The 17973-nt window shown below is 45.6% G+C and overlaps 1 protein-coding gene across 2 annotated transcripts; it reads left to right on the top strand.

Annotated features, from left to right (window-relative positions):
* Positions 1 to 57: 57 nt before the first annotated feature.
* On the top strand, positions 58 to 16768 carry tcirg1a (T cell immune regulator 1, ATPase H+ transporting V0 subunit a3a). Of its 2 annotated transcripts, none has more exons than XM_055909572.1 (21): positions 58 to 314; positions 3076 to 3198; positions 3843 to 3921; positions 4184 to 4332; positions 4572 to 4667; positions 5102 to 5166; positions 6049 to 6175; positions 6388 to 6470; positions 6650 to 6743; positions 7332 to 7544; positions 9641 to 9794; positions 9920 to 10059; positions 10627 to 10784; positions 10885 to 10975; positions 11411 to 11529; positions 11657 to 11870; positions 12049 to 12162; positions 12401 to 12487; positions 12724 to 12844; positions 15684 to 15855; positions 16174 to 16768. In XM_055909572.1, the coding sequence occupies exons 2-21, from the start codon at positions 3082 to 3084 to the stop codon at positions 16256 to 16258; spliced, it is 2478 nt and encodes an 825-aa protein (XP_055765547.1). In that variant the 5' UTR covers positions 58 to 314; positions 3076 to 3081; the 3' UTR covers positions 16259 to 16768. The 2 variants fall into 2 exon arrangements, with proteins under 2 accessions (XP_055765547.1, XP_055765548.1); XM_055909573.1 differs by having other exon boundaries at positions 85 to 105.
* Positions 16769 to 17973: the final 1205 nt, after the last annotated feature.

The following is a 17973-nucleotide window of genomic DNA, read 5'->3' as shown; positions in this document are numbered from 1 at the left end:
TGTCTATTACATGCTTATTACACATGCCCTCTAGTTATACAACGCAATTACCCGGTGTGTGAGAACAGCACTGTCCCAGAATTTTAAACGGGTTGGAGACGTCACGTGAGTTTGAGAGTAACAGTGTGACACAGAAGGGGGAAAAAACGGTCAAATAGTTTCAGCCATCTAACGTAACGGTCATCTGTACTGTAGTCCCTTTGTTTACATCTCTGCATAGTGCACGTTGCACCATCCCACTTGCTAGAGGGATAAATGCTGGGATAGCATGCCCCAGTTAATAGACAGCTAACCGGCGAGCTAGCTAGATAACGGTAAGTTACAGAAGTTCATTTTCGGTTCACGTAGCTAGCTATCGCCCTACGATGTGAAGACGTTTCGATGAAATGGTCAACCATCTCTATTTGACTGGCATGTGTACAGCTATGCTAGCCAACGTCAGCTAGCTTGTCTTTACCAGCTAGGTTACTGCTAGCTGTTTTGATGTTGCTGATGACCGCTAGCCAGTTTAGCGTCTCCTACTGCGACGATTCGGGACAGTGTTGCATGACTCAAAAGAGAGTAGTTAGCGAAATTGCCTTGTGGTGAGTCATTGTATTACTGTATTACCCCCTAGCATCGTATCCTAGCTAGCTATGCTGAATCCGATGAAAATAAAACTAGCTCATCACTGCCCCTAGGATTCCATAGCTCTAGTTCCAGCTGTCTCTGCCTTCTAGATGGTAGCGGGGTGAACAGGCCGTGGCTCGGGTGGCTGAGGTCCTTGATTATCTAATTGGCCTTCATGTGACACAGGGTGCTGTAGTTGTCCTGGAATGAGGGCAGGCAGTGCGCCCCCGGTGATGCGTTGGGCTGGATGCCCAACCCTCTGGGGAGCCCTGCGGTTGTGAGCGGCGCAATTGCCGTACCAGGCGGTGATACAGCTCGACAGGATACTCTCAATGGTGCATCTGTAGAAGTTTGTGAGGGTCTTAGGGGCCAAGCCTAATGTTTTCAGCCTCCTGAGGTCGAAGAGGCGCTGTGTGCCGCCTTCACCAAGCTGTCTGTGTGAATAGACCATTTCAAGTCAAATCAAATTGTATTTGTCACATAAGCTGAAAACAACAGGTTTAGACTTTACTGTGAAATGCTTACTTATGAACCCTTTCTCAACAATGCTGAGTTAAAAAGTAAGAAAATCTGCACAAAAAAATGGTAACACAAATAACAATAAACCTGGCTATATACAAGGAGTACCAGTACGAGTCAATGTGCAGGGGAACGAGGTAGTTAAGGTAATATCTACATGTTGGTAGGGGTAAAAGTGACTAGGCAGTCAGGATAGTTCACTTTTTCAGGATCTGAGGGCCTATGCCATTTCAGGTTGTCAGTGATGTGCACACCGAGGAACTTGAAACTTTTTGACGCTCTCCACTGCGGCCAGTCAATGTGGATGGGGGCGTGCTCTTTCTGCCGTCTCCTGTAGTCCACGATCAGCTCCTTTGTTTTGTTGACGTTGAGGGAGAGGTAATTTTCCTGCCACCACTCCGCCAGGGCCCTCACCTCTTCCCTGTGGGCTGTCTTGTCGTTGTTGGTAATCAGGCCTACCACTGTTGTGTCGTCAGCGAACTTGGTGATTGAGATGTAGTGGCCACGCAGTCATGGGTCAACAGGGAGCTCCTGTGGGGCCCCCGTGTTGAGGATCAGCGTGACGGTGGTGTAGTTTCCTACCGTCAGGAAGTCCTGGACCCAGTTGCTCAGGGAGGGGTTTAGACCCAGGGCTTAGTGATGAGCTTAGTGATGAGCTTGGAGGGCACTATGGTGTTGAAGGCTGAGCTTTAGTCGATGAACAGCATTCTTACATAGGTATTTCTCGTGCCCAGGTGGAATAGGGCAGTGTGCAGAGCAATGGCGATTGCATGGTTCGTGGATCTGATATGCGAATTGCAGTGGGTCTAGGGGGGTGTCGGGTAAGGTGGAGGTGATATGATCCTTGACTAGCCTCTCAAAGCACTTCATGATGACAGAAGTGAGTACTACGGGGCGATAGTCATTTAGTTCAGTTGCCATTCGCTTTCATGGGTACAGGAACAATGGTGGACATCTTGAAGCAAGTCGGGACAACAGAGTGGGATATGGAGAGATTGAATATGTCCGTAAACACTCCAGCCAGCTGGTCTGCACATGCTCTGAAGCTTGGGATGCCGTCTGGGCCGGCAGCCTTGCGAGGGTTTACGCGCTGAAACGACTTACTCACGTCGGCCACGGCGAACGAGAGCACACAGTCCTCGTGAGCGTCCATCACTATTTAATACAGCCTGTACATTTATCCTTGCTATGTCTTCCTCTACGTAGGTCTGAATACTTAATTATAACAATGTAATTAGACGGTAACTAGCTACTATTTATATTAGTAGTGATAGTACTTCCATATATACTAAATTCCATATATACTAAAGTGTACTACAGCTCTCTGAATTCCTTTTCTTATTTGCAGTACACACATCTGTCTGTGTGTGTGTGTGTGTGTGTTTTTTTTTTTTTTTGAGGGCCCCCGCTACGCCTCAGCTGACTTTGATTATAGGTTTGAGTGACTGTAGTATTTTATCAGTCTCTCTCTCATTACCATCTCTCAATCACATGGGGTGGTATCCTGTTCTCTTCCCCTCATTTTAACTCAATTACTGTCCGGCCATCTGTCCCAGAGTCACATATCGAGAAATGAACTTTTCCGTGTTCAGTAGTTCTCTACATCTCCTCCTGACTGGTCCTATCCCGCCTTACTCTCCATCTTTCCATCTTTCTCTTGATGCTTACACTCCTCTCCGGACGGTCTATATTAGCTTTTATTTATTTACATTTTTGTTACCGTTATTTAACCAACCTGACAGGTAAAATTGAGAAGAAACACCTTTTCTTTTTAGCCTGGTCCCAGATCTGTTTGTGCTCTTGCGAACTCCATTGCTGTCAGTGTCAAGCCAAACATTGACACTCAGGCTATTGTCTTTTTCCAATACTGAATCCATCGTAAGTTTTGAACAGGTCATTTATAATATCTTTTAAAGTTGATTGTTTATTTGACACTCATTTCTACAGGTCGCCATGGGCGCGTTCTTCCGGAGCGAGGAGGTGTGTCTCGTGCAGCTCTTTCTCCAATCGGGGTCAGCCTACAACTGCGTCAGCGAGCTTGGAGAGCTGGGACTGGTCGAATTCAGAGACGTGAGTTCTTAACTTTGACATTTTAGTATTGAACATCTATTGTAACGCTGATAATAGACTAATTAGACAATAAGCTTACTTGGCTTTTAAATATATAATTAACATCAATACCATAGATATCCTATTCAATTACCAGAGGGGCTATGACATAAATCCTCAGTTCCAGACTGGGGTGAAAATGGCAGCCATTGGGGTCAGTGAGAAATCTAAACCAGTCTAATTGGAATGAATGGCAGTAAATGCATAGATTATGCATTTCCTGCTTCTACTTAAGCAGTAAAGTAAAAGTAAGGTATGTAGTATAACATAAATTGTCTAAGTCCTATCATCAACTGATTTCAGCCAGTGTATGGCTGTGTATTGACTGCATTGTTTGAATGGAGTGTTGGAATATTGTCAGTTAATTTGAAAAAATTATGTAATTATTCCTCTAAGACTGTATGGCTGGCTAGCTAACGAACATACAGTGCAGATAATATTCACATTCATTGTTTTACACAGTTATCTTATTACAGCACTGGTTGACCAACTCCCTTAACAAAATGGCTGACCTTTTAATCCGTCATAAGAAGGTTCACGTCCGTTCTAGTATTCTAACTCCTCCTCCTCTTCTTCCTTCTCCTCCTTCTTCCCCTCCACTCCAGTTGAACCCCAATGTCAACTCGTTCCAGAGGAAGTTTGTGAACGAGGTGCGGCGCTGTGAGGAGATGGAGAAGACCTTCAGTGAGTCTCTGACCTCTGGCCTTCACACCATACGATCAGAGAGCATCCTCATATGGGATATTCATCAAGCCTCCTCCTCTACATATCCTCACTTCCTCTTTGATAATCTCCACTTGCTCCCTCGTCCCTCTTCCACTCTCCTTTTCTGCACATCTTCTTTCCCTTCGCCATTCCCTCCATCCACCCTTCTGTTCATCATCCATTCATTCACTCATTCATCGCTCCATCCCACCTTTCTTTCTCTTCATCCCTCTCTCCCCAGCGTACCTGGAGCAGGAGATCGTTCGGTCCGTGTTCCCCCCGCAGGTGGGTCCTCTCCCCACCCCCAACCCCTTGCCCTCCGCCCCCCAGCCCAGAGAACTCATGGCCATCGAGGAGGAGAGCGAGAGGCTGGCCAGGGAGCTACGAGAGGTGAGGAGGGGAGAAAGAGAAGCTAGGAGGGGGGAGAAAATGGGAGAGGAGTGAGGGGGAGAGGTACTGAGAAGGGGAGAGGAACTGTTTTCCTACTTTGAAAATATATCCCTCCTTAGACATTCTAGTCGAAACGTTGCAATTCACTCTACGGGACCATATACATCTGTACACCAGGTTATTTTTATTCCTTTCATTGTTTGGGCTAATCATACTGTTCTGCTGTCTGATTGGTTCAGGTGTCCAGGAACAGAGACTGCCTGATGAACCAGCTGATCCAGCTCAGCCAATACAGAGGGGTTCTGATCCAGACACACACCCTCACCGTCTCACAGGTAGGAACTACAGATCCCAGTATTCTCTCTGCTGCTCTGTGGTCGGCCATTGTTGCACTCACACGCTCTTGGAATTATGAGTTTCCAATGTCAAGAAACGATTCAAGTAAACCTCGGAAGTTATTTTCAAAAGGGATGGGCCAAGTTTCCGAGGAACTCATGAACACGGCAGATGTGTATGGAAAAGCGTTGATTTCTTTATCTGAAGCTTTCATTCTGATAAAGGACATTGACGGCCGAAACATCATGATTTTACCTCGAATTAGATAAATAAAGGATCAAGATTAGAATTTTAAGCGAGAGTTGCACCTATTCCTTCCAAATGTTCTCATGATTTTTGGTTGTACTTAGCCTCTCATTGGTTGAGCGCCTTGTACTTAGTCTCTCATTGGTTGAGCGCCTTCTACTCATCTCCTATCTCCCTCTCTTATCAGGCTCATCCTCCCTCTACTCTGGAGACTGTTGCCTTACTGGACAACAGACAAGACATCAGGCTGAGGTAACAGACGGACAAATATATGTATATATATATCAATCAGTGGAGGCTGGTGGGAGGAGTTATAGGAGGACGGGCTCGTTGTAAAGACTGGGACGGAATAGATGGAAATACATCAAACATATGGAAACCACGTTTGACTCCATTCCTTCCATTCCATTCCAGCCGTTACAAAGGAGCCTGTCCTCCTATAGCTCCTCCCACCAGCCTCCTCTGATATCAATGGCTTCATTGTCAATGGCTGCATCTCAAACAGCACCCTATTTCCTATACAGTGGTCTGGCTCTGGTCAAAAGTAATGCACTATAAAGGCAATTGGGGGGCCATAGGTTGCCATTTGGGAAGAACACTATCTAATGGACTTTCCCTACTGGCTTGACAAGCAGCCTAAATATAGTTCGCATTGCAATATATAAAAGAGAATATGTGATAAGCAAAAGTGGTTGCGTCCCAAGTGGCATTCTGTTCCCTATGGGCCCCGGTCAAAATACGTTTTACCAAACATCTTTCATCTTTTCTCTTCTTGACACTGGTTGCGTCAAATACGCTGGTTGCGTCAAATACGCAACCACTATACAAACTTCATTTGTATAGTCCGGATTGATGCTCAACAGATGGTCACACGATCAATAAACTATCTGTTGATAAGCAACTGCTTTCTAAGGTTAGGGTTAGGTTAAGAATAAGGTTAAGGCTTAAAGTTAGGGTTAGAGTAAGGGTTACGTTTAGGGTTAGGATAAGGGTCAAGGTTAGGGTTAGAGCTAAGGTTAGGGTTAGTAGATAGTTGGTCGAAATGTTACTGATAGTCAGTAGACAGGCGGACTCTCCAAATAAAGAGTTACCAGATATTTCTCTCTCACTTGTCTTCTTCCGTCTCCTTCCCAGTTTTGTGGCTGGCGTGGTCCACCCGTGGAAGGTTCCGTCGTTTGAGCGGCTGCTATGGCGAGCGTGCCGCGGTTACATCATCGTCGACTTCAGGGAGATGGAGGAGAGGCTGGAGCTTCCTGAAACAGTAAGAAATGACAGGGGGACAATAGAGGGACGAATACAGGAAATAAGGAATAAAGATGGACGAGCAAAGGAAAGAATGTTGGAGGATCATATCCTTATGAGTGTTCCATTATGAAGAAATGACGTATTTCCCTTTCCACACAAATAAGCAAAATTATTTTTTCCCCCTTCTAAATCCCACTTCCTTACTTCATTTTTCACGACCAATCACAGGGTGAGATGGTCCAGTGGACAGTCTTCCTCATCTCTTTCTGGGGCGAGCAAATTGGACAGAAAGTCAAGAAGATCTGTGATTGGTTAGTGAGAGCAGATCCAAAGTTTATAACAATTTTCAGTTACATGTTGAATTTGTCTAATTTATTGTCTAATCTAATGATTCTTGGTCTCCTTTTTTTCTTACCCCTTCTCTATCTCTCTCTTCCTGTCTCTCTTTCTTTCTTTCCTCCGTCTCTTTTTTCTTCTGTCCTTCTCTCAGTTTCCACACCCACACCTTTGACTACCCAGAGGGCACGACGGAGAGAGAGAAGATTCTGCACGGGCTGCAGGGAAGGATAGTAGACATCAAAACGGTAAGAAAAGAGAGAGCGATTGAGAGATGGAGAGAGATGGACAGAGACTAGAAGATCATTTTGAGCTGGAACAATAATTATCTCTCAGTTTTCGGTGTCTTCATCAGTCGCCTTCGATGTTGGGTGGATATCAGGCCACGCCTGTTCTATCTTGGGCTCCCGAGTGGCGCAAGCGGTCTAAGGCACTGCATCTCAGTGCTAGAGGCGTCACTACAGAACCTGGTTAGATTCCAGGATGTATCACAACAGGCCGTGATTGGGAGTCCCATAGGGCGGCGCACAATTGACCCAGCGTCGTCCAGGTTAGGGTTTGGCCGGGGTAGGCCGTCACTGTAAATAAGAATTTGTTCTTAACTGACTTCCCTAGTTAAATAAAGGTTAAATAAAAAAATACTCCTATGGCACCACCCTGGTTTGTTAACCCCTTCTTCCTCTCCATGATTTATTTCACGTCTCCCAGACAGGAGATTCTACCCCAGTGGAAGGTGTTCTATCCATAACATTAGAATGCTTCTCATTCTATTTGTATGGATTCTTATCTATTCTGTGTTTATTAAACCCCTTCCTTCCCTCCATGGTTTCCCTCAGGTCCTCTCCCAGACGGAACATTACCTGCAGCAGTTGTTGTGTCGCTCGGTGGCCGTGCTGCCCCAGTGGAAGGTGCGGGTCCAGAAGTGTAAGGCCGTCCAGGCCGTGCTCAACCTCTGCAGCCCCTCCGTCACTGACAAGTGTCTGATCGCTGAGGCCTGGTGTCCCGTCAGGAAACTGCTACTGCTGCAGAGCGCCCTGATAGAGGGAACGGTGAGAGAGGAGGAGGGAGGGGAGGAGATAGAGGATGGATGGGCAAATGGCGGCTTCTCTATCTCTCTCTTTTTAGCTTTTGTAGGCCCTCGAATCAATTTACAAAAACATTTATTTTTTTATTTTTTAAGAACTCAGTCGAGGTCTCAACTTACTGTTGCGAGTTAGAATTTTTTACATTTACATTTTAGTCATTTTAGCAGACGCTCTTATCCAGAGCGACTTACAGTAGAGTGCATACATTTTATTACATTTTTTACATTTCACATACTGAGACAAGGATATCCCTACCGGCCAAACCCTCCCTAACCCGGACGACGCTATGCCAATTGTGCGTCGCCCCATGGACCTCCCGGTTGCGGCCGGCTGCGACAGAGCCTGGGCGCGAACCCAGAGACTCTGGTGGCGCAGCTAGCACTGCGATGCAGTGCCCTAGACCACTGCGCCACCCGGGAGGTCAATAGTACAGAATAGAATAGTATAATATACAAGGTGCAGTATCGTAATTTGTTCGTGCATCAGCAGTTTTTCTCTCGTTATGTCAGTCACTGACAGTCACTCAATTATCCATGTCAGCTCATCATTTTTAGATTGGTAAGTTAGTCTAGCCAGCTATCAAAATGTGTAGTAATTAATCATGGATGAATACTGACCGGGCACATGCCCAGAGGCCTTGACTTCCAGGGGGCCCTCATTGATATCATATTAAGTAATGTAAAAATGTGCCGACTTGAAGGAAAATTGCTTTGAAACTGCAAAAATGTATCTCCACCCCATGGCAAAATGGATTGAATTGCAGAAAATTAGCTGTAAAACTACAGTTTTGTCCTCTGCCCCATAGCAGGATGGGTAGAATTGCATGCAATGAGTTATAAAATTGCTCACCTTTGATGGCCACTGGCACACTGGAGTAGTGTGTTCTTCACGAATGAATCCCGTTTCAACTGTACCGCTGCCATCAGCTCATGTTTCAGCATGATAATGCACGGCCCCATGTCGCAAGGATCTATATACAATTCCTGGAAGCTGAAAATGTCCCAGTTCTTCCATGGTCTGCATACTCACCAGACATGTCACCCATTGAGCATGTTTGGGATGCGCTGGATCGACACGTACGACAGCGTGTTCCAGTTCCCGCCGATATCCAGCAACTTCGCACAGCCATTGAAGAGGAGTGGGACAACATTCCACATGTCACAATCAATAGCTAATCCATAGATTAGGGTCTAATTTAATTATTTTAATTGACTGATTTCCTTCTATGACCTGTAACTCAGTAAAATCTTAGAAATTGGGCTCCCGAGTGGCACAGCGGTCTAAGGCACTGCATCTCAGTGCTAGAGGCGTCACCACACGTCACACCCGGGCTGTATCACAACCGGCCGTGATCGGCAGTCCCATAGGGCGGCGCACAATTGGCCCAGCGTCGTCCGGGTTAGAGAAGGGTTTGGGTGGGGGGGGGCTTTACTTGGCTAATTGTGCTCTAGTAACTCCCTGTGACGGGTCGGGCGCCTGCAGGCTGACCTCGGTCGTCAGGTGAACAGTGTTTCCTCCAACACATTGTTGCGGCTGGCTTTTGGGTTAAGCGGGCGGGTGTTAAGAAGCGCGATTTGGCTGGTCATGTTTCGGAGGACGCATGACTCGACCTCCGGCACCCGAGCATGTTGGGGAATTGCAGCAATGAGACAAGATCGAAATTGGGGAGGAAAAAAGGGGGTAAAATACCAATAAATAAATAATATATATATTTTTTTTAAATCTTAGAAATTCTGGCATGTTGCGTTTATATTTTTGTTCAGTGTAGTTTAACTGCACAAATTGATTGATTGCACAAATCAGTTGACTGCATGTGTGTGTATGGATGTGGGTACGCAGACCCGCAAGTTTACTGCAGCCCCTCATGACCAGTTAAGATTTGTGGCCCCCACCCCCATCTAAGTTGCTCTGAGATAGAGGGAGGAATAGACAGGGATGATCAAGGTGAAATAAAATAGGCTTTTGGCTAGGTAGACACATCATAAGAATGTGGAATCAGATTTTGGTGTTATGATTACTTTAGGCAATAACAGGACTATCTTTCTCTCCCTCTCCCACAGAGGAAGAACGGTAGTGGTGTGGACTCATTCTATAACCGCCTCCCGGACCCCAGCACTCCTCCTCCCACCCTCTTCCACACCAACTCATTCACAGCCGGCTTCCAGAGCATCGTAGACGCATACGGTGTTGCCAGATACAGAGAGGTCAACCCAGGTATACACACACACACACACACACACACCAGAAAACTCAACAGTCATCCACCAACTCTGTCAACCCTAACTCTCGCTCTCTGTGTATGTTTTGTGTGTTTGTCCCTCCTGTGACTCCGTCCGTAGCGGTGTATACCATTATCACCTTCCCCTTCCTGTTTGCGGTGATGTTTGGGGATGTGGGCCACGGCCTCCTCATGACCATGGCCGCCCTTTGGATGGTGCTGCAGGAGAGAGACCTCAATCTCAGGACCAACGACAACGAGGTACACACAGCTTACCACTCTCCTTGTGGATGGTACTACAGGAGAAAGACCCCAAACTCAGGACTATTTTATTAAAAAAAAAAAAAAATGTAACCTTTATTTAACTCGGCAAGTCAGTTAAGAACAAATTCTTATTTACAATGACGGCCTACACCGGCCAAACCCGGACGATGCTGGGCCAATTGTGCGCCGCCCTATGGGACTCCCAATCACGGCCGGGTTGTGAAACAGCCTGGATTCGAACCAAGGTGTCTGTAGTGACGCCTCTAGCACTGAGATGCGGTGTCTTAGACCACCGCACCACTGGGGGCAACAAGGTAAACAGGCAGAGGGGAGAGCCCTCTAATGCAGGGGTGGGTGACTCCAGGGTGTGTCACCAATCAGGCGCCAGAGGACTGGAGCCTCTTCCCAAACACACAATCATCCCAGTTTCCTGTCTCTAGTTTATCTTCATGTAAAATCAGTACTGGAAATGAAAGTGTTTCAACTGGCCCAGCCACATACTGTACCCGTCTTAACTTCATCCAACTGAAGAGCAACTCTCTCTCTCTCTTCTATCTCTCTCAGATCTGGCAGATGATGTTTGGTGGTCGGTATCTGATCCTGTTGATGGGTCTATTCTCTATCTACACCGGAGCCGTCTACAACGAGTGTTTCAGTAAAGGCCTCAGCCCCTTCCCCTCGGGATGGCACCTACAACCTATGTTCCAGCACTACAACTGGAGGTAAATGGATACACACACTTGTATGCGCACACACACACACAGACGCACACACACACAGACGCACACACACACTAACATTGTCCTCTCCATTCTGTGTCAGCGATGAGACTCTGAGAGAGAACCAGTATCTTACTCTGGACCCGAACGTGACCGGAGTGTTCCAGGGACCCTATCCATTTGGCATCGACCCGGTAACTAACTCTAAACTACATCCATCCATCTTTTGATCTATATCGGTTTTGCCTATTTTCCCATTCGACGTCTTTATTCCATACTGAATGAGCCGGCCCTGGAAACCCCCATGCAACATGTATCCAAGCTCTTTCATACAGCAGCTTTGGAGTGAGTAGGCCCTGGAAACAGTGATGCAACATCAACATTTTTCAGGACTGAGTCAAATGAAAACATGGCGTTAACATTACGCAATTCCATTTCCTTTTATTGTACTGCAATGGCAATAGGCCAATAACCGTACAAATATGTTAGGTCCTGTGCTGGTTTCAACAAGAAATGAAAAGAGAAACAGACTAAGCGTAAAGAAACATCCTTGTGTACGGAATACTTGAATTCGACACATTCCAAAACAATGTCTGTTGTGTTCCGTTTTCCCGACCTTTGACCTGTAGATCTGGCGGCTGGCCAACAACCACCTGACGTTCCTGAACTCGTACAAGATGAAGATGTCCGTTATCATCGGGGTCGTCCACATGACTTTCGGAGTCTGCCTGTCCTTTTTCAACTACATGTAGGTCTCTCTCCACATCCACTCTGACACAAACACTACAACCCTAAAACCACACCGTCTTTTCCAAGGAGACCGTAGTAACACATCTGATCATAGTCATGCTCTTTGTCTCTCTCACACCCTCTAGTTACTTGAACCAGCTGAGCAGTGTGTTCCTGGTACTGATCCCAGAGCTGTTGTTCATGCAGTGTCTGTTTGGCTACCTGGTCTTCATGGTGTTGTTTAAGTGGGTGGCGTTCAGCCCCCAGGACTCAGACCGGGCCCCCAGCATCCTCATACACTTCATAGATATGTTCCTGTTCACTGAGAATGAGGATAATCCGCCCCTCTACCACGGACAGGTGAGGAGCACGCGCATACACGTTACGTGTGCCGGCAGACAGACTTGCACGCACACACGTGATTGTGGATAGGTGAGTGTACCTGTCCTGTCCACCTAGCTGTATTAAGCTCTAGCAATGGACAACTTGAATGAATGTCTGCTTCTCTTCTGTCCCCCCCCTCCCTCCCTCCCTCTAGATGATAGTCCAGAGGGTCCTGGTGGTGGTAGCTCTGGCGTCAGTGCCTGTCCTGTTACTAGGGAAACCACTCTATCTCTACTACAACCACAGAAGAAGAGCCAACACAAGAGGGGTAAGGGTCTGAGTGAGAGAGAGAGAGACTGGGATTGGAAGTGGATAACTACATTTTTGCTTGTACGCGAAGGAGTCCGACAGCGTTTGTAACATATGCAAACAGTTAAGTGTGTGTGTGAGTGATTGAGACATGAAGTCTGTTTACCCCACTGAGTCATTGGTTCTAGACCTCAGCCCTCTGATTCTAAGTAATAGATGCCACATGTCGTGTGTGTGTGTGTGTGTGCGCGCGACAGGGAGAAGCGCGCCCCCTTGTGACGGACACCAGCTCCATCAATGCATTACAAGGAGACCTGGAGGAAGGAGGAACCAGAGAGGAGGAGGTGAGAGGAAGGGGTAGAAAGTAGGAGGGTTCATTTGAGGAAACTGGGTCTTGTTAATTAATGTAAAACGTACCAAAAGGTTTTTCAACTGAAAACGAAAATGGGTGTTTCTAATTGGACAAGGCAGTCCCTCCAGGTTTCGGTCTGTTTTTTTTGTTTGGTGTCTAGTGAATATGGACCGGGGCTAAGTGTTGATTTGTGATTCTGGTTTTAAGCCTTTCTCTCCTCCCCTGCAGGAGTTTGATACAGCGGATGTGTTCATGCACCAGGCCATCCACACTATAGAATACTGTCTGGGCTGCATCTCCAACACAGCCTCCTATCTACGACTGTGGGCCCTCAGCCTCGCACACGCACGTGAGTCACACACAAACACACTGTCACATTGTCACACACCCAAATATCTAACACACACACTCTCATAACACACACATAGATTTAAGTTTAATAAGTCTCCTTTATCTACACACTTGTCAATTGTTTTTCAAATCCATCCTTCATGGCACTGATCTGAAAGAAATGACCAGGTGAAAGCTAGCCTAATGATGAAAGGGGGACACCTAGTCAGTTGTACAACTGAATGCATTCAACTGAAATGTGTCTTCCGCATTCAACCCAACCCCTCTGGATCAGAGAGGTGCAGGGGGCTGCCTTAATCGAGCTTTCATCACATGACTTTCTTTCACCTGTCAAGTACTTCCTAAATCAGAATAGATGAAGGGCAGGAGACAAGGAGAAGACTAAGGTCTTTAAAAACATTTTTTTATCAGGAAACCCTTTTTCTATCACCTTTAAGCAATCGAAAGAGAGCCCACATTCTATTCCCAAGTTGACTCCAAATGTGAACGATGCCAACATGTTCTGGTTGTGTCCAAAACTAAAAGGCTATCGGGATGCCATTTTGAATGCAATATCCAATATAACATAAGTACCTATAACTACTTAGCCACTGATAGCGATAGCTCCTGACTCACTGATACAGTGCCTTCGGAAAGTATTCAGACCCCTTGACTTTTTCCACATTTTGTTACTTTATAGCCTTATTCATCAATCTACACACTACCCAACAATGACAAAGCAAAAACAGGTTTTTAGAATGTTTTTGAACTGAAATATCACATTTACATAAGTTTTCAGACCCTTTACTCAGTACTTTGTTGCAACACCTTTGGCAGCTATTACAGCCTTGAGTCGTCTTGGGCATGGCGCGTCAAGCTTGGCACACCTGTATTTGTGGAGTTTCTCCCATTCTGCTCTGCAGAGCATCTCAATCTCTGTCAGGTTGCTGCACAGCTATTTTCAGGTCTCTCCAGAGATGTTCGATCGTGTTCAAGTCCGGGTTCTGGCTGGGCCACTCAAGAACATTCAAAAGACTTGTCCCGAAGCCACGCCTGCGTTGTCTTGGCTGTGTGCTTAGGGTGGTTGTCCTGTCGGAAGGTGAACATTTGCTGCAGTCATAGGTCCTGAGCGTCTTGGAGACAGTTTTCATCAAGGATCTCGCTGTACTTTTCTCTGTTCATCTTTGCCTTGATCCTGACTAGTCCCCCAGTCCCTTCCGCTGAAAAACATCCCCACAGCATGATGCTGCCACCACCATTCTTCACCGTAGGGATGGTGCCAGGTTTCTTCCAGACATGATGCTTGGCATTCAGGCCATAGAGTTCAATATTGGCTTCATCAGACCAGAGAATCTTATTTCTCATAGTCTGAGATTCCTTTAGGTGCCTTTTGGCAAACTCCAAGCGGGCTGTCATGTGCCTTTTACTGATGAGTGGCTTCCGTCTGGCCACTCTACCATAAAGGCCTGATTGGTGGAGTGCTGCAGAGATGGTTGTCCTTCTGGAAGGTTCTCCCATCTCCACAGATGAACTCTAGAGCTCTGTCAGAGTGACCATTAGGTTCTTGGTCACCTCCCTAACCAAGGCCCTTCTCCCCCGATTGCTCAGTTTGGCTGGGCGGCCAGCTCTAGGAAGAGTCTTGGTGGTTCCAAACATCTTCCATTTAAGAATGAGAGAGGCCACTGTTCTTGGAGACCTTCAATGCTGCAGAAATGTTTTGGTACCCTTCCCCAGATCTGTGCCTCGACACTATCCTGTCTAGGCTCACTATGGAAAATTCCTTCGACCTTATGGCTTGGTTTTTGCTCTGACATGCACTGTCAACTGTGGGACCTTATATAGACAGGTGTGTGTCTTTCCAAATCATGTCCAATCAATTGAATTTACCACAGGTGGACTCAAAGTTGTAGAAACATCTTAAGGATGATCAATGGAAACAGGATGGACCGGAGATCAATTTCAAATCTCATAGCAAAGGGGTGGAATACTTATGTAAATAAGGTATCCAGGTTTTTTTTCATACATTTTTGCGTGAGGATTTTTTATTTATTTTAGAATAAGCATATAACGTAACAAAATGTAGAAAAAGTCAAGGGCTCCAAACTTTTGACTGGTACTGTACACATATGTTCAAAAGTTAGGGGTCACTTAGAAATGTCCTTGTTTTTGAAAGAAAAGCACATTTTTTGTCCATTGAAATAACATCAAATTGATCAGAAATACAGTGTGGACATTGTTAATGTTGTAAATAACTATTGTAGCTGGAAACGGCAGATTTTCTTATGGAATATCCACATAGGCCCATTACCAGCAACCATCACTCCTGTGTTCCAATGGCACGGTGTGTTAGCTAATCCAAGTTTTTCATTTTAAAAGGCTAATTGATCGTTAGAAAATGCTTTTGCAATTATGTTAGCACAGCTGAAAACTGTTGCCCTGATTAAAGAAATAATAAAACTGGCTTTTAGACTAGTTGAGTATCTGGAGCATCAGCATTTGTGAGTTCAATTACAGGCTCAAAATGGCCAATTATTTATATATTTGTGTGACCTGGTGATCAAATAAAAGACATGTATTTGTATGCTCTTTGCTAAATGGAAAAGTGACAGCCTACTTATGGTTCATTCAAGACAACTGGGAACTCAAAAAAAACGAGGTCAAATCAGGACGTCAGTGAGCTTCAGTTCGGGGCTCTAGAAAGATGACAGAGTTTCTGAGTTGGATGAACGTTCAAAATGATTTTTCCCAGTCGGAGATAGTTTTTCCTTAGTTACCAGTTGTCTTGAACGCACTGAAGTCAGAGATTTCAGAATTCCCAGTAGTTTTGAACACGGCATAATACCAGTTGTGTGTTGCAGAGCTGTCGGAGGTGCTATGGGTGATGGTGATGCGTATCAGCCTGTCGTGGCAGGGCTACGTGGGCTCTGTAGTTCTAGCCGTCATCTTTTCCTTCTTCGCCACACTCACCGTCTCCATCCTGCTCGTCATGGAGGGGCTGTCCGCGTTCCTGCACGCTCTCAGATTGCACTGGTGGGTCACACACCAACACCCTGTTGCCCCTCACTTTCAGTCATTCACACACCAACACCCTGTTGCCCCTCAAAGTTCTCTCTCTCACCCCCACAAACACAACCAGTTGGGGATGTGTGAAACTTCTCAGCCTGAAGTGTCGCGGATGGTAAGACGCTTTGGGAGGGCAGTCACTTGTGCTAGCAAAGCAGAGGTCCTTGGTTCGAGCCTCAGCGCGAGTCATGTCAGGAGGAAGTGGTAGTCTCTGAATAAGCAGCGTGACGTCCTTCACGCCACACCATTCTCCATCCCTAATATTCCCATCTTCTTTCTTCCCAGGGTGGAGTTCCAGAATAAGTTCTACAGTGGAACGGGATACAAGCTCAGCCCTTTCTCCTTCTCCTCCATCCTAAACCCGCTATAGGCTTTCAACACACGACATTGTTACAGAGGAATTGCAGTACCTACACAGATATAGCCCAATAATAAGCTTGCATTGTTTTATATACCGCTTTCAACACAGGACGTTATCTGGCGGGTGTTTGGGATGGTAACCTATTCCTTATATAGTGCACTACGTTTGACAAGAGCCCTATGGACCCTGGTCAAAGGTAGTGCACTATATAGGTTTTAGGGTTCCATTTCAGATGCATCCATAGCCTAATAAGCTATTGTTTGATACTAAAATGTTGACTTGAATTTTTATCTCTTAAAAAGGAGAGGAACTTGTGAATATAGTTAGCGTTTAGTTGTTTTGCTCAGGAAGCGATTTTTGACTTGCAGTTTCTCTTTAACGATGAGCCTACAACAAAGATGGCTACTGTAGGAGTGCACTACATTTCCCAGGGACAACTGGGGCACCATTTTGTGCATGGGAGCGTTATTACCACTTATAAATGAATGCCATTAAAGAATTGTTTTATAATCCCTAAAAGCTTGTGGATTGTCTCTACTTTACTGAAAATCCACTACAATGTTGAGTATGAACACTGCAGCCAACAGACATGATAGTTTACAGTACCAGTCAAAAGTTAACACCTACTCATTCAAGGGTTTCTTTACTTTTACTATTTTCTACATTGTAGAATAGTGAAGTCATCAAAACATGTAACCAAAAAAAGTGTTAAATCAAAATATATTTTATATTAGAGATTCTTCAAAGTAGCCACCCTTTGCCTTGACAGCTTTGCACACTCTTGGTATTCTCTCAACCAGCTTCATGAGGTAGTCACCTGGAATGCATTTCAATTAACATGAGTGCCTTTTTAAAAGTTAATTTGTGTGATTTCTTTGCTTAATGCGTTTGAGCCAATCAGTTGTGTTGTGACAAGGTAGGGGTGGTATATTATGGCAAGAACAGCTCAAGTAAGCAAAGAGAAACGACAGTCCATTACTTTAAGACATGAAAGGTCAGTCACTCTGGAACAATTCAAGAACTTTGAACGTTTCTTCAAGTGCAGTCGCAAAAACCATCAAGCGCTGTGATGAAACTGGCTCTCATGAGGACCACCACAGGAAAGGAAGACCCAGAGATACCTCTGCTGCAGAGGATAAGGTCATTAGAGTTACCAGCCTAAGAAATTGCAGCCCAAATAAATGCTTCAGAGTTCAAGTAAGAGACACATCAATATCAACTGTTCAGAGGAGACTGTGGATCAGGCCTTCATGGTCGAATTGCTGCAAAGAAACCACTACTAAAAGGACACCAATAAGAAGACTTGCTTGGGCCAAGAAACACGATGGACAATAGAGCGGAGGAAATCTGTCCTTAGGTCTGATGAGTCCAAATTTGAGATTTGTTGTTCCAATCGCTGTGTCTTTGTGAGACGCAGAGTAGGTGAACGGATGATCTCCGTATGTGTGGTTCCCACCATGAAGCATGGAGGAGGTGGTGTGATGGTGCTTTGCTGGTGACACTGATTTATTTAGAATTCAAAAAAGGCACACTTAACCAGCATGGCTACCACAGCATTCTGCAGCAATAACGCCATCCCATCTGGTTTGCGCTTAGTGGGTCTATCATTTGTTTTTCAACAGGACAATGACCCAACAACACACCTCCAGACTGAGTAAGGACCATTTTAGAGTGATGGAGTGCTGCATCAGATGACTTGGCTTCCACAATCACCCGACCTCAAC

This window comes from Salvelinus fontinalis, chromosome 42 (assembly GCF_029448725.1).
Source record: "Salvelinus fontinalis isolate EN_2023a chromosome 42, ASM2944872v1, whole genome shotgun sequence".
NCBI classification, from domain to species: Eukaryota; Metazoa; Chordata; class Actinopteri; order Salmoniformes; family Salmonidae; genus Salvelinus; species Salvelinus fontinalis.
This window is presented reverse-complemented; position numbering and strand designations above follow the sequence as displayed.